Source organism: Globicephala melas, chromosome X, assembly GCF_963455315.2.
Source record: "Globicephala melas chromosome X, mGloMel1.2, whole genome shotgun sequence".
Classification (NCBI taxonomy): domain Eukaryota; kingdom Metazoa; phylum Chordata; class Mammalia; order Artiodactyla; family Delphinidae; genus Globicephala; species Globicephala melas.
Window position 1 is genome coordinate 33786286 of NC_083335.1, and position 17247 is coordinate 33803532.

The 17247-nt window shown below is 41.6% G+C and overlaps 1 protein-coding gene across 4 annotated transcripts in view; it reads left to right on the forward strand.

The window, feature by feature from the left end:
• DCX (doublecortin) overlaps positions 1-14072 on the forward strand; it is a 120135-nt gene extending 106063 nt beyond the window's left edge. For all 4 annotated transcript variants that reach the window (XM_030835731.2, XM_070044702.1, XM_030835732.2 and 1 more), the window contains one exon: positions 5684-14072. In XM_030835731.2, coding sequence (XP_030691591.1) covers positions 5684-5740 — 57 coding nt within the window. In that variant the 3' untranslated portion in view covers positions 5741-14072. The remainder of the gene's footprint in view (positions 1-5683) is intronic.
• Positions 14073-17247: the final 3175 nt, after the last annotated feature.

Below are 17247 nucleotides of genomic sequence, written 5' to 3' on the forward strand. Positions count from 1 at the left end.
GTTTAGTGGTTTTTAGAATAATGATAAAGCTGTGCAAGAATATATTCATCACCTTTGAAAGAAATCCTATGCCCATCAGTAGTCACAGCCTCTTCCCCCTCCACCCACCCCCCTGGCAACCACTAATTTACTCTCTGTTTCTGTGAGTTAGCATATTCTGAACAATTCATATAAATTTTCCTCCGAACACTGCTTTAGCTGCATCCCATAACTTTTGGTATATTGTTATTTCATTTTCCTTTATCTCAAAGTATTTTCTAATTTCCTTTGTGATTTCTTCTTTGACCCATTGATTATTTAGCAATGTGCTGTTTAATTTCCACATATTTGTGAATTTCCCAAATATCTTTCTGTTATTACTTCCTAATTTAATTCCACTGTAGTTGAAGAACATACTTTGTATGATTTAAATCCTTTCAGATTTATTGAGACTTGTTTTATGGCCTAACATATGATCTGTCATGTAGAACATTACATGGGACCTTGAGAAGAATGTGTATTCTGCTGTTGTTGGATGGAGTAGATTAGACGTGTAATTATTTGTAGTGCCTGTCATTCAAGTCTTCTCTTTCCTTGTTGGTCTTCTGCCTAGTTATTCTATCCATTACTGAAGGTGGGGTATTGAAGTTTTCGACCATTATAGTTGAATTGTTTATTCCTCACTTCAATTCAGTCATTTCGTGCTTCATGTATTTTGGTGCTCTGTTGTTAAGGCACAGATATGTTTTAATTGTTGTATTTTATCATTATGAAATGTCCTTCTTTGTCTCTAGTAACAAGTTTTGTCTTAAATCTATTTTTTCTGATATTAGTATAGCCACTCCAGTTCTCTTTTGGTTACTAACTGCATGGTAAATCTTTTTCATCATTTTACTTTCAACCTATTTATGGTTTTGAATGTAAATTATGTCTCAAACAACATAGAGCTGAATGTTTTTAAATCCATTCTGCCAATCTCTGCCTTTTCCTTTGAGTGCTTAATCTACTTACGTTTAATGTAATTATTGGTAAATTAGGAATTACATCTGCCATTTGCTATTTTCTATATGTCTTATGTCTTCTTTTTGTCCCTTCACTCCTGTATTTCTGCCCTTTTTATCTTAGATATTTTTCCAGTATACCACTTTAATTCCCTTGTTGTATTTTTTACTAATTTTATTTCGAGTTATTTTCTTAGTGGTTGCCCTGGGGATTACAATTAACATTTCAACATAATCTACTTTGGATTAATAGCAACTTAATTTCAACTTTATATAAAATTTTTGCTATTGTATTGATATATCTCTGTTCCTCCCCCCCTTTGTGCTCCTATTCACATACAAATTACATCTTCATGCATAATAAGTCCATCAACACATCTTGATAATTACTAGTCCATGCAGTTGTCTTTTGAATTGGATAATAGAAGAAAAGAGTTAGAAAAATTAATTTATAATTTCTTTTGTATTGACCTATGTATTTACCTTTACCAGTGTTCTTTATTTCTTATGTGGATTGCTGTCTACTGTCATTTCATTTCTCCCTGAAGGATTCTCTTTAGTATTTCTTATAGGACGTGTCTGCTAGCTCTTTCTTTGTTCATCTGGGAATGTGTTGATTTCTCCTTCATTCTTGAAGGATAATTTTCCTAGATTTCCTTAAATGCTTTGATCCAATAAGTCTCCCAGCCTTTGCTGAAGGGGTGTGTGTGTGTGTGTGTGTGTGTGTGTGTGTGTGTGTGTGTGTGTGTGTGTGTGTGTGTGTGTGTGTGTGTGTGTGTGTGTGTGTGTGTGTGTGTGTGTGTGTGTGTGTGTGTGTGTGTGTGTGTTGGAGCCTGATTTCAATGCTCCGTCAGGCAGCTTGCCTCAGGCTTCACTTGCTGTTTGCACAGGGCCTCAAGGCCAACCAGAGGTGAGAGATTAGGAACTTCTCAGGTCTTTTCTGAGAATATACCCAGTCCTGAACATGTGCCTGGCCTTAGAGATTCCTGGGAATATTTTCAGAACTTTTCAAAGGCCCCTATGGACATGAATTCTCCAGCTTTTCCTTTTAAGGTTTTGAACAGCTTCATTTGCCCCAACTGTTTCCCCCGCGTTAGGCAGCTGTGATTTTAAACAATTGCAGCTGATTAATGCTCCCTGAAAAGGCTGTTCACAGTGAGTGTGCTCTGAGTCAGGTCAAATAAAGAAGAGCCCCACAAGTGGGAGCTACCAGACAAGTCAAATAGTGACAGTTCTCTGGGAATAGGGCATTTGGGGGAGCTCCAAGCCTATTCTGCATCCTCCAGTGGCTGCTAGGTTTTTTTCAGAGACTGTAGTTGTGAGGCTGTTGGTTTTCAGAGATACCCTGGAGCTGGGGAGAGGGAGAATAGAAATAGGGCAAGTTAAAGCACCCCAAATTTCGGTATTCTTACTGAGATTAGGCCATTTTTCTTGAATAAACATTTTTTGGATTGTTGCAAGCCTTTGGTTAATTTCCAGAGTTCTGAAAAAGTTGATTTTGACAATTTTTTCCAGTGTTACTTGTATTTATGTAGGAGTAGATTTTCAGAGTCTTTCTCCACTATTCTTGAAGTCTAGAGCTCAAAGATACTTTGACTATGTTCAATTTTCACTTTACTCAATTTATGGAGAACTGAATGCCTTCAGAGATGCAACTCCATTGTATGCCACTTTGCCTCAATTCAATTTTATGTGTGTTTTTTATTGTCCTCCTGTTGTTTCGTCAGTGTTGTACTTCCTACCTGTTTATCAGTTTTCTAAGCAATGTTGTTTGGTAGTTTAGAGCAAGAGTACCAAATCATGTGTATGGCCTGGTCGTTTTGGATGGCCCCCTGAAGTAAAAAATGTTTCTTACATCTTTAAAGCATTGTAGAAGAAACAAAACCCAAACAAACAAACTGTGTGACAGAGACCATATGTGACCAGCAAAGAGAGCCTAAAATATTTACTATCTACCCCCTTACAGAGCAAGTTTTCCAACCCCTGATTTACAGTGTAGGGATTATGGGTTGGTGAGAAATGTATCTATTTGCTATAGTTGCCTTTGTTGTGTTTTTTAATGAATCAGTCTTTCTTTAAGAGTCCTCAGAGCTGGTAGAGACCTTACAGATTGTACATTCTGTATTTTCTTGATGAAGAAACCAATACTCAAAGACTTATTCAATGTCACAGTACTACTTAACCAGGAGTAAGACCTCAAGTTTCTGAATACACTTTACTTCTCTTTCCATTCTAAGCGGCCTAACAGACTTCCTGCCCCTTCTTTCTCAACAAAAAGCATTCTGTGTTAGATAAGTAAGTCCCTCTCCTCCCCATTCTTGTCCCCCTTCCTCATCTTCACTTTTTCCTTTACCTCAAGGAGAAGCTGCATTCTCTAATTTTCTTGGGCTATCTGCTACTGAAGTTCTCTGTTTCCATTACCAAAGAGAGTCTCTTAAATATCCAGAGACTTGACCCTAACATTTCCAGTTTCCTTTAGTATTTTGCTGATAATGTAAATGAAAACAGTGGTTCTCAAACTGTGTTTCATTTGGGGATGGGTGAGATTCTGCCTCCCCCATGTCTGGTTCAACCAAAACAACTACACTTTTATTTATTTCATATATTTGGCTTCCAAGAAAAATTTCATTTGAATAGAGAATTTAAAAGAGAAGCGAGAGAGAGATGGAGAGAGAGATTTGAAAAGCTCTGATTTAGACAATGGGTGAAGTAAGTCCAGGAGTAATCACAAGGATCTCCAAATAGAGCTCTGGGAACGGTGGGAAAAAAACAATGCCATATCATCCCATCTCCCCAAGACACAGACAAGGCTTGGGGCAGTATTGGAGCCATGAATCCTAATTCCTGGTGGGAACTGGAAGCATTAAGAAATAAATTGGACTTAGGTGATGGGGTACATTTTCTGGGTTAGCCACTTGTTCAGGGCCTGGCAGCTCTCTGGGGGCCTGAAATGAACCCATAACTGATATACATCCACAACTGATTTTTGACAAAGGTACAAAAGTCAATCAGTGGAAGAAAGATAGCTTTTTCAATAAATGGTGCTGGAGCAATTAGATGTCCCTAGGCAAAAAAATGACCCCTAACCCAAACCTCATATCTTATGTAAAAATTAACTCAAAAATGGATTATAGATGTAAATGTAAAGCATTTAGAAAGGAAACATAGGAGGAAATCTTCTGATCTTTGGCTAGGCCAAGAGTTCTTAGATTTGACAACAAAAGTGCAACCCATAAAAGAAAAAAATGATAAATTGGATAAATTGGACCTCATCAAAATTAAAAACTTTTGCTCTGTCAAAGACCATGCAAAAGTTATGAAAAGACAAGCCACAGACTGCAAGCTACATATCTAACCAAAGCCATATATAGAATATGAAAATAACTGTTAAAACTCAACAATAAGAAAAATCCAATTAGAAAATGAATAAAAGACATGAAGAAACATTTCTGAGGAATTGTTTCTTCAGTTGAACTCAGGAGGAATTATAGATGTCAACTATGCACGTGAAAAGATGTTTAACGTCATAGTCATCAGAGAAATGCAAATTAAAACCACAATGAAGGGCTTTCCTGATGGCGCAGTGGTTGGGAGTCCGCCTGCCGATGCATGGGATGCGGGTTCGTGCCCTGGTCCAGGAGGATCCCACATGCCGCGGAGCAGCTGGGCCCATGAGCCATGGCCGCTGAGCCTGCGTGTCCGGAGCCTGTGCTCCGCAACGGGAGAGGCCACAGCAGTGAGAGGCCCACGTACTGCAAAAAAAAACCCCAACCACAATGAGGTATCACTACAAATCCACAAGACTGGCTAAAATAAAAAGTAGTGAAAACACCAAATACTGGTGAGGATGTGAATAAACTGGATCACTAATACTTTTCTGGTGAGAATATAAATGGTACAGTCGCTCTGGAAAACATATGGCAGTCCTTACAAAACTAAACATGCAATAATACACAACTTAGAAGTTGTACTCTTGAGCATTTATCCCAGAGAAGTGAAAACTATGTTAACCCAAAAACCTGTACATGGATGTTTATAGCTGTGTTATTTGTAAAAGCCTAAAATTGGAATCATCCCACATGCCCGTCAACCGATGAATGGTTAAACAGACTGTGGTACATCCACACTATGGAATATTGCTTGGCAATATGAAGGAGTGAACTACTGTTAAAGGCAGCAGCTTGCTGAATCTCCAGGGAATTACACTGATGGGAAAGGCCAATCCCCAAAAGTAACGTACTGTGTGATTCCATTTGTATAACATCTGAAATGACAAAATGGTAGAGGTGGAGAACAGAATATTGGTTGCCAAGGCTTAGGGATGAGGTAGGGGTGGATGTAGCTATAAAGGGTAGCACGAGGGAGCCCTTTGGCAAGGCTACGGTTCCGTATCTCGACTGTGATGATGGTCACACAAATATACACATGGTAAAGTCCCATAGGACTACACTACACACACACACGCACACACACACACGAGTGCGTGGAAAACTGCAGATGTTACCACTGGGGGAAACTGAATGAAGGGTACATTGTACAAGGCTACCTCCCTGTACTTCAACTTCCTGTGAATCTATAATTATTTCAAAATAAAAATTATAGAAAATATTAGTTTTTGAAAAAGCATCCGTATAATCTTGCCCATTCCAGAGCCCAAGATGTTAAGAAAAGGAGAGTTAACTTTATCTCTTATCTTCTTACAGGACCTGTACCTGCCTCTGTCCTTGGATGACTCAGACTCACTTGGTGATTCCATGTGAAGGAGGAGAATGTTCAGAGTCCAGAGTACAAGCTTACCGTTACAATAGGGTACTTCTGCTCAAGTGTCCAACAGGGCTATTGGTGCTTTCAAGTTTTTATTTTGTTGTTGTTGTTGTTACTTTTAAAAACACACTGTAATATGTTGGGTTTATTTTCCTGTGATTTGTCATCTGGGCCACTGATCCACAGTTACCAATTATAAGAGATAGATTGATAACCATCCTTTGGGGTAACTTTCCAAGGATGCGAAATGTGCTAGTCCATGACCTTTCTATTGAATACTTAGGCGCCTGCATTATTTTTCCCCGTCTCACTTTGCTCATACATGACAGTCTTCCTTCTGTAGAAAGTTGTTTACATACATGGCACTTAAGATGTGTGTGTGGGGGAAGAAAACTCATTGGCAAATCCAAGAGTGACAAATACAAGTGCCCCTTGTCTCCCCATCTCAAGAATGCTGGAGGATCCTTGGAAGACGGCAAGGCAGCTCCCCAGCCTGGCTCTTCACTCCCGACTGAACCCCCAGTTTGTTGTTTAGCGCCAATTCTGGCTGTCAAGGGGGAGAGAGAAACACCAGCAACTTGTCATTCTGACACCAGATGCTTAGGACCCCGGTGCAGGGCTACCTTAAAGAAACCAGGCAAAATTGGAAAACACTGTAGACATTTCAGTAGTGTTTATACAGCACAGTGAATTCCTTGTCAACATCTCCACTGGGGCAATTTAGAATCAATAAGCAATTAATAAGAGTTGGGGGTGAGCGGCTTCCATATACCTGATTCCTCTAGGAGGCTGTCTAACACAAACCGTACGGTATCCATCTATCTCTGTTCTATTGAATGCCTTGTCAACAGCTAACACTGAAAACACTGTGAGAATTTGTTTTCAGGTCTGACACCTTTCGGTCGCTTTTTATAGCAAGAAACCAATATCCTTTTTATAAAACCTCGTGTCTATATTTCAGGAGCAAACTCTTCAGGCTCCTTTTTTATAAACTGGTGATTTTTCTTTTGTCTAAAAAACACATGCAGAAAATTTACCAAAAAAAAAAAATGCAGAAGAATAACGTAGTTTAGAAATCATGCTGTCACTGCCAAACAGAAACCTCCAGGAAAAAACAAAATGAATAGCAGAGGCCAATTCAATAGAATCAGTCTTTTGATAACTTTTTAACAGTTACGCTTACATTAGTAATTTCAATGTGGACCAGACATTCTGATTATATTTTAAATGAAATGTTATGGCATATTTTAAGCAGCTCTTTTTTATCTATAATCCTGATATTTCATACTGAAGACAGAGAGTCCTTTCACTTGTTTTTAACACTAGAAAGGATTTCTCTTTGCTAAGGACTGATCATTTGAAATAGTTCTCAGTCTTTGAGGTACAGGTTCATAACACTGCTTTTTGTCTGTAATCATAGCCCATAATAGCAAAGGCAACTAAATTAAGTGAAAGCCATGCATGCCAGTTCTGTGTTTGCTTTTAGCAGATATGAAGATGTCCTTATTTCTTTGTAATTGTTCAGATAGTTGGAAAGGCGCAGCATTTGAAGCCAAGCTGCCGTTTGGCTATTGAATGACTTGCATTTGTTCCTCCACTTTAACTAGAATGAGCTTGCTCTGTGTGTGTGTGTGTGTGTGTGTGTGTGTGTGTGTGTGTGTGTGTGCAGCTGCTTCATAATTAGGAGATATTACAGGACACCCCGACATGGATCAGTGACAACTTGGTGGCATTGCTGATGTGCACTGGGTAGGAGGAAACTTGTGATGGAAGGGGTAGATCAGATGCCCCTAGACAAGCTTCAGGTGTCCTTAGCTACATAAAACAGTTTTGGTTCAAGGAAAGCCCAGATGTTGGTAGTATTGATTCCTGGTAAAACTGGTCATTGGAGAACCCAAAATTATGAGAATCTCTTTTTGCCCCTCTCCTTTATTTGTAGGCTGTTAGAAACCATTAAGAAGCCCATTGTACTTACCCCCTGCTTCTTTCTAGAAGTTCAAGGTTTGCTTAGTGCCTGCCAGAGCAATTTGTAGTTAATTGGGAAAAATTGGTACTTGGGGTGGAGGATGTAGAGAGTGGTAGGAGGTCTGTTTCTAAACTGCTGGCCCGATTCCCCAAAGATTTCACCCACAATCTTTCCCCAGATCTCATTTAGTCCAATTCCTTCAATTTAAGATGAAATGCAGGCTGAGGCAGCCAAATGACCTACTGGTAGAGAGCAGGACCAGAGGAGAAACTCAGATTTCCTCATGTCCATGCTACACCTCTGAGTGTTCCCTTGTTCCCCTGCTTGTGGCATAAGTACCATTAGAAAATATTCAGTGGCCGTATTTTCTTTAGAATGATCTTTCAACCTTCTATAATAATCAAAGAATTCCTATTATTGTCTTCTATAATAATAGAATTTCTACCTTTTAAAAAAATAATAGAATTTCTACCTTTAAAAAAATCAATTATAAGGAAATGTTTCTGTACTGCCACTTTAGGGGAGTTTGGTATAGTTCAAAATTCAAGCCTTTAACAATTGCATTTTAAATTGGCCCATTTTCAAGGCAAAAAGAAATCTGGTTCTTACTGAGCACCTTCACCCCTGTCATTGGTTCTCAATTTTATCCAACCCAGTTTTACTACGAAAGTCCCACTGTGTTACCTTCTGCACAGGCAGCAAGGAGCACGTTACTCAGCGAGGATTTGCCGCCACTCCCCCGCCCCAATCTCCCTCCCTCTAGGACACACACACAGACACACACACAATCCATCTGTTGCTTGTTCCTACCTCCTGATCTTTCTTCCTTACAGAAATAGAAATAGGGACAAAGAAAGGGAAAATGTATATATGGGGCTGGGCTGAACAAGTTCATAAGTAGTGTTAACTAGGGGTAAATTGAGAGAAAAGTTCCTTTTCTCTTCACTGTTTTGGAAAGGATAGCCATTAGCATGACTGCTTTGTGTCCTTAAGGACTTTAGTGTTAGCCTAGATTGAATCATAGAGTTTTCTAGCTGGAAGGAACCTTAAGATCATATCATCTACTCCAAATTCCTCGTTTTCAGGCCAGGAACGGAGATGCAGAGGTAAAGTAATTTCCCCAAGGTCACACAGCTGGCTAGGGGCAGAGCTAGAATTAGAACCCACATCTCCTGGCTCTTATTCCAAGGCCTTTTCCCACTGAACTGTATTGCCTTCCACTAGGCTCCTGAGAATTCTTTCTCAGGGTCATGTTGCATCTTGGAGCCATGTGCCGCTGCCCTGATCTCAGTGGGAAATCCACCCAGCAACCTAATACGGCTCTTTCTCCCTATATTCACATGGTTCCCATCCACATGGACTGCAGATGTCCCCAAAGAGAAGGAGGCATTGAGGACCAACAGGAACAGTGGGATTGCTGACCTTGTCTATCCAACACAGGGGATCACTGCCCTACCTTGAGGAGCCCTCAGAACAGCCCCCGGAGCTCCTTCCCTGTTCAGATGGGATGGGGGAAGACTGGTGTCCCCTGTCGGCTCACTTCATCTCATCTTGTACTGGTTGGTCTTTGTAGGCTGAGAGAAATGTTTCTTGTTCCTAGAGCAGGGGAAAGAAGGATGGGAGAGAGGAAGGGAGGGAAGAATAATAGCTTTGTTCATCCTGACTTTCTGAGATGACTTTGAAGTATTTTTTTAAATGAGTGAGGCTATCATTCACTGGCAATGATTTCTTTTAAAATATGGGAGTGAGACAAACTAGAGAAAATAACCTGACCTTACCATGGTTGCCCTCATCCACAATGTCCCCATAGCCATCCTGCCCTGATGGGGACAGTTTCCAGGTATAAGCAAGGGGCTTTGTGACTGAAATGTACCCTGGCTGATGTTAAACATTGACTCCTTGTGTTTGCACTAAAATAGCAAGCTATGTGCTGTACACACCATACTTATCTTCTTGTGTACACTGCTCCTGTGGCCTTCCATGGCAGAAACCAGGGCAACAAGGTCTGAAGACGTAGTTTTCCTCACAGCAAGGTTCTTCCTGGGAACTAGGTATTCGTTAGTTGAGTTCCAAAAGACCTCCTTCTGGGCTTACCCCACTCCTCAGGAAATTCTGTCTCCTTCCTGCTTTTCCTCCTCAATCAGAAGTAACCAAGGAACCTCAAAGGAGATGTGTTGTTATCAGAAGAAGGCAAGAAGAAGGGGTCTGAGCCTCTAGATCCTTCTTTGAATCACCCAACCCAAGTCTTAGACCAGCAATCCAGTGCTTACCTTGGACAAAATTGTGTCTACTTCTTAGTCCCTTCAGTACTCTGGATGGACATGTCCCCATTCCCCCTCAGATTTTTTTCTAAATAGCTTATCCTTTTTTAAAAATGCATCTACCAAGGGCACAAGCATGCCCAATTCTCCAAGATGAGCTCCAGCACACTGATGAGAATGTTCCCCAAGCTCAGCGCACCTCAAAAACATCTATGCCTACAGACTTCCCCAGACTGATGCACTGGGACAGTGGGGTTTGAATGACCTCCTTCACTGTCCAGTTTGCCATGGGAATAAAAAGCATGGATATTTCTTTTAAAAAAAAACATTGGAACTTGTCCTTGGCCACATGGGGCCACTTGGATTTCGAAGACCAGGCCTCACTCATGTATTGTCTTCATTGCATGAAGAGATTTGGCTTTGAGGCCTAGGCTGGCTTCCTAAGTAAACCATCACTGTTTTGAAGCTCATCTGGGACTGGGGAGGGGTTAGAGTCCTATGTTTTAGTACCAGGAAACTAGATAGAATAAAGGCCTAGCCGTTGATATGCCGGAAGTGACCTGAGACCTGTGTAGCCATGGAGCCTTGCAATTGCTGGGCTTCCTAGGTCTCTCTCCTGGTATGAAACTTTGAGGCTGTCACACTTCTGCCTCTGCCCAAGAAGGAGACCCCATCTGTAGCCTCATCCACTGTTCTGCGATTCCATGCAGGGTTTCCTCTTCTTCGTAGTTGTGACCACCTGGAGCAAGAATACTGCCTTGATTCCTCTCGCCTACCTTTTGGCTGGAGGTACATCTCCAACATTTTCTCTGGCTTCTGGTGGCCCAGACCCAGTCCAGTGCTGTTAACCTTCAATGGATTACCCTTAGTCAGCCCTAAGCACTATTATCATGGACCAAGAGAACACAAATCATTTCTTAAAAATGAATTCCCAATTTTATTCTTCCTCTGGCTAGCAGAAGTCACTTCCCTAGTAGATACAAGGCTGGAGGTTCTCGCCATACAGCAGCCAAGATACATCCTTAGGGAGGAAAATGCACAGAGCACTGGCTCCAGCGGGCCACCTACTGTGGACTGAGACTTGACAGCTTCTCCCAGCCCCCTCCACTTTTTCTTTTCAGAGACCAGAAGGCTCCTTCTCCATCAGCCGGTCTTTCAGTATGTCTGGCTAAAGAATTTTGCTCCTCCTGTCTCTTCAGGAGAGGGTGACTTCCTCTTCTGGTCCCCAAGCTTATCTCCATCCTCAAAGATCTAGTGTGGTCTTTATACTTGGCCTCTTGGTGTTTCTTCCTGCTTGTTTTCTGTTACGGATCCAAGCAGGCCTCCCACTGTGGCCTAGGCAGTGCGACACCGGTTATCATATGACAAGACTCTTGAGCCCCTACCCCTTCTAACTGCCTAACTTTTTATTCCTTAGTCTATAGGTTTCAACATCTTCTGGAATCAGAAGCAGTCTTGTCTTACATTGGTCGCCCGGGGCTAGGGGAGTATGGAATTCTCACTGGGAATTAAGGCATCTTCCTGCTCCAGATGAGAACGACAGACTAATTGGGAGAGGACAGATAGCACAACAGAAGTCAGAGCAAACATCTTGTAAACTAAGACAAAGACTTAGAGGCACTGGAACTTTTCATTTATGGGTTAATAACCTGAGGAAATCAATGGCTTTTTGCCACTCTCTACCTTACCTCCCCTGTGTATCTCTTAGTCTTTTCTTTCTCTCTCTACTTCACCATATTTGCTCTCAGTTTTATACTCTGTTTTATCACGCTCTCTTTCCACAGTACAAACATCTCTCCTTTGTCCTCTGCAATTCTTCTCTCTTTTATTCTCTCCCTTTTTAATTTTTTTCCTTCCTCCTCATCTAGGTGTTGGACATATGCCTCTTCTTAGCCCTGTGATTTTGCCTTGGTGACGAGAGGTTATTTCCAGACTCAACGAGCCCTGATCCTACCTGAGTCCCGTTAGAAGTTTGTTGGTGGGAATCAATCCGATCCTGGCCCTTTCTTCAACATTTTCAGTTGTAATTCCCCGAAGCAGATCCTCACAAGCAGTTTCCCTATAACTCACGTATCTTTGGGTTTTTGCCTTCCAGGCATTGTACAGAACACTTTGCGGTTCCTTTTAGTCCACCATTTTGTGGAGCAGTGAAGTGTGCTCAGAGAAATAATCAGCTGAACAGAATCCACCTATGAATTCGTATCAGCTAAATACTATGAATTGATTTTGTTTAATTTGCTCATAACTTTAAAAGCTGCAATACAATATAGTGAGAAACCACAGGTAATTTCTCCTGTCATTTGGTGTTGGGTGGGGGAACAATTTGTTTAAAGTTTTACTGTTACACAATAAGCTCTCTATAATAACCTTATAAACATAAGGCTTACCAAATATTGAATTTTTTTAAGTTAAACTGATAGGCAATTGGGGTTGGTTTAAATGTTAAGGGTATTTAGCAATTCCATAATATAAAAAGAAATAGTCACATAATTGAATTGTATTTTTCCTTCTGTTACTAAATCCACCTAAACATTTACTATTGACGCCAACTGTTCATGATCCTGTGCAGGCAGTCCATGTAAGAGTAATTAATGGAACTAAAGAAGCCATCTTGTAGGTTCTAATTTATTCAACAGGGTGCACAGCCCTTGGGAATGTCACTGCTTAGCGATGCCGTATGGAATGCCCTTTCCAATGCCGTTTCTTTATAAGTTCTCTTGAAGGGATTTGAGCAAGTAAGAGGTTATACCAAAATGTCTCCAACGTACGGTCCTGTAAGACATTGCAGCTTGAAGCCAATGATCCCTTATGACTTGTACACAACTAATGCATGTTTTGATTGAATTTCACATCTCTCATGTGTGGTAAGTTCTTTAAAACGTTTTCGGTCACCTTTTTGTGCCATTAAACTTGTACAGAAAACACTTTTATGGCCATTTTCAAAGGGAGAAAGTTTAAAATGGAAACAGCCCACCCTTTCTGCCCTATAGCTGTAGTTAGAACTCAGTTACTGTAGCAAAACAGCTGTAATTGGTGGTTGTAGTGTTAGAGCCGTTAGCTTGCTAGTGACTAGCTTTGGAGAGTAAATGCATGGTATTGTGCATCACATTTCTTAAATAACTCATTTTAACCTCTGAAAAGAATATATTCTTCCTTGTGGTCCCTCTTCCCTCCCTTGCCTTCTCCCTCCCGCTGCTCCCAGGTGTCTTACGGTTGTAAATAACTGATTTAGGGGCCAATAATTTTTGCCAAGTCAAGTCAGCAAAGAACAAACAAACCAAAAAGAGGGGGGGGAGATATTTCTCAACATTCTCTCAGTAGTTATTGACCATTTCCCAAGGATTGGCATTGTGATCAAAGACCCGGCTCCCCTTTGCATAAAAATCATGGCAACCTGGGAGCCTCTTTGGCCATCTGATGACACTGCAGAATTGAATAGTTCTCAGAATCACATATCATCTAAAGACAGTGAACAAAGATGTCCCTTATCCTTGCAGAATTTTTGAAATATTCAGAGGTCCTCAGAAGGCTCTGCTTGACCAGTGACCAATAACTATTTTTAAAACAGAAAAGGAAAACAGAGAAAGACAGTAGATATTTAGGGATTTTTAGCTGCCCCTTTAGAATAGTTATAGCCAGAAAAGACAAGGACCTGGGTTTATACGCATTGCTGTTGGTTTCCCACGCAATGCCTAGCCCGCTCTTAGGCTGTGATTCAAAAGCAGTGTTCCAAGAAGGCATCCTCCTTTATGGTTTGCTGTTCCCACTTGGACTGGTAGGTTTGGCGAGGCCCGTGTAAGCCAGCTGGAGCAGACCCTTTTCATCTCCTGTGCCTGTTAATATCCCTCTTCCTCCCTCCGCAATTTGATGAGGGCTTTCTTTGGTCAGAGGACTTCAAAGTCTAGAGAAGTTCCCCATGTGTGTAACGTGTTGTGAACTGTGAGTGCTGCGGATTCACAGCGTTCAACACCGGGCAGCCACGGAGCTGCTCTTGCAATCATTTTGGCTCTCAAGCTCTGTTCTTCATTTCATTCTCATTTCTGTGTACATTTGCAAGATGTGTGTAATGTCATTTTCCAAAAATAAAATTTGATTTCAATATTTCTGGCTGACATTCTCTCTCTCTCTCTCTTTTTTTTTTTAAAGCATTGAACCGATGATCATATAACCACAAAATTTCCAAGCTGGCAGAAAAACTTAGACCTTATATTATATTTTATCTGACCCCTTAATTTTATAGATGAGGAAGCTGAGGATCAATGTATGATGGAAACACCGTAACTAACAGCACAGCACATTTGCAACATATATGATCTCAGATCTCCCTTCCAGAGTTGAGCAGGAATCAAATGAACTCTTTATGCTTACCATGCTTTGGCCAAGGTCAGTCTGTGCCAACGGCATAGGTGGTCACTTCTAGTACTGTGATTTCAGTGGCCCAAGAAAGACTCCATGTGGGTTCCTTGAAAATACCTCTACCTGCTGCCTGCAATTCCTTGGACAGTGTAGCTCTTCTCCCTCCGTAGGTTGATGTGCAGCTACTCTCTGGGAGAGGGAACACCTACGTATCATGTCACCTTCAGGCGTAAGTGATAAATTGAATATTTTTCTCAGATAGGGTTTCATTAACAGAACACAAGGTACAGGGCTTGTGAAGAGGTTGATGGATAGGGAGGGAGGAAAGGGCACAGAAAGAGGAGGCGGAGATCCTGGAAAACAGTTTGGCCAACTTCACTGTGCAGGCCAACCCTACAGCTCCCATCTGACCTGTATCTGGAGAAGCAAAGATGCCAGCAGCCTAGGTATTCGCAAGGACTAAGATGATTGCGGATACTTCCTCCATACAGTATTTTATCAACTAGCCCCGTGACCATCACTCTGGTGGAGACAATGAAAGTATATGGGGAGGACTTCTTAGTGTTCCTAATCCAAAGAAAAGTTAGATACAACAACAAGACTGTCCAGGCCAGTGTTCATTCCCAATATCATCAGGCCCTTCTCATCACTGATTTCTCATGATGTCACTTTCTCCCACCTTGGTCTATCCTGGTCTCCACTGCAAGTAAAATCTTTCTAAAGAATCATTTTGATTGTGTCATTCCTCTGACCAGGAACTTATGATCGTTGTCTATTGCGCATCAGATCAAGTCCGGCTCCTTTTCATGGTTTTTATCAAAACATCTCTGGAGAAATGACTATGTTCCAGGTTCCCTGCCAAGGTATCTGCGAGATCGAGGTCTTGGTCTTAGGACTCCAGGAGTTTTAGTCTAGACCTGTTAATAAATGAGCCCAGTGCAAACGAGCGAGTGCTGTGGAAACACCAAGTGTGGTACAATTAATGTCCCAGGAAGATGAAGGTCAGGAAAACATCACGGAACTGGCAGGATTTGAGAACAGATTAAGGGCTCTCCAGGTGGGCAGCGAGCATTCCAAGCAGACGGAATAGCGTGAGAAATGGCCCTCCCTGAGAACCAAAAATTACCTGAGGTGGCAAGGTTATAGGCCCCGTACACAGCGTTCTGGGAGGAATTATAGTTTGGGTGGGTTTAGACCAGTGGTTCCCAAATGCTGGTACAGCACCTAATGGTAATCTGTAATAAAACGTTCACCAGATTATGGTGGAAAGAGAAAACTAAGGAAATATCGTGTGGTTTTTCATAGAAAGAAATGTACTCCATTTAAAGGACTATCTTTTGTTTTGCGATCTTAGCCTTTTAACATTTTTCTTATTAAAATACTCTTTCTTTTATGAAATGTTGGTCATGGTAGAAGACACGTGTGTGTTTGTCTTTTAATGTCCTAACAAGGCAAATGAAAAAGTGAGTAAACCTAGGAGAGGCTCAGATCAAGTCGATATTTCTTTTCTTCTTAGAATTGGATGATCTGTGAACTCTAGAAGTTTGGCAACCACTGGTTTAGACTAAAAGAATGGAGAAATGGAGAAACCAGTATGAGCTAAGTTGAAAGAAAAAAGGTGTTTGGTATTTGAAGGAAGTTCTTCCTAGGAGTACTACTCTCTCTCTCTCTCTTTTATGGTTTCCTTCTTTCAACAGTGGCTACTGAAAGCCTCCCACACTCCAGACCCTATGCGAAGGCCATGGGGATATAGAGATAACGCAGGGTTTCTACCTTCAAGGTGCTCACAGAGCATCAGTACCACCCAGGCACTCGCCAGAAATGCAAATCCTCAGGTCCTACACCGGATTAGAAACTGGGGGGGTAGGGCCCAGCGATTCCTGTTTTTATAAGCTCTCTGGAGAATTCTGAGAACCTCTCTAGTTTGAGAACCCCTGCTCTTGTGAATTCCACTTCCTTTTCACCAGGACTCAGTGAGGATCTAAGTAGCCTACAGGAGCTCATGGGCCGTTTGAATTAGAGCAGTTTGCATCTTGCCCAGTAGAACTAGGCTGTTAACTTTGATAAGATCTCTTTATATTCAGTTTTCTGAAGAAAGACGGCCTTTTCAAGCTTGAGAACAAGCTTGCATATGTAAAGACGTATTGAGAATGGATCTTTGCAACTGTTGCAAGAGTCCAGATGGGGACATGAAAAGAACCTGAATTAAGGCCAGAGCAGTGGAGGTAGAGAGGAGGGAGCTACTGATATAGAAGCATCAGGATCTGGTGGCTGGACTGGGTATATGGGATAATGTGAAAAAGGGAAAGCCCCGACTTGTGCACTTCTGTCCTAGTTTCTGCTGTGCCCAGACTTGGTCCTCTGCTCTGGACAGTTCAGCAGCCTCCTTCTTATCCAGCTCCTCCCCTGACTCGGGCTCTGGCTGTGCCGTGCTCATTCACACTTCACTCTTGCTGACAGAGTCTACCCTTCTTTCTCTGCCCAGAAAAATACCCTCTGAATGCCCTTCCACATTTTCTCCACCTGTCTAAATCTCAGACGTAGCCAAAACCTACCAGCAACGGAACTTAAGGCATATTTATAAGAAAAACAAATCCCAACATGGAGAAAAACTGGCGACTTCCTATCCTGGACTTTCCAGGGCCGTCCTGATCTTAGGTAATTTTTTTCTTTTTCCAAATAAAGGTGATTTGTTAAACATATAACTAAATGTGATTTCGTTTTTAGACCTTTCTTAAAGTTTTTATATAAATACACTCAACAAATGGGAAAACATCCCTTGTCAGGACACACATCCTCAATGAGGGTTTGGAAAATGTGACTCTCTTCCGGGAGAGGCTTTTTCCCCAGGTTTCCTTGTCAACTTTTCTGGCCCCGTCTCCTCGATCCCATCGCCAGCGTGAAAGAGACGCTGCCCCGT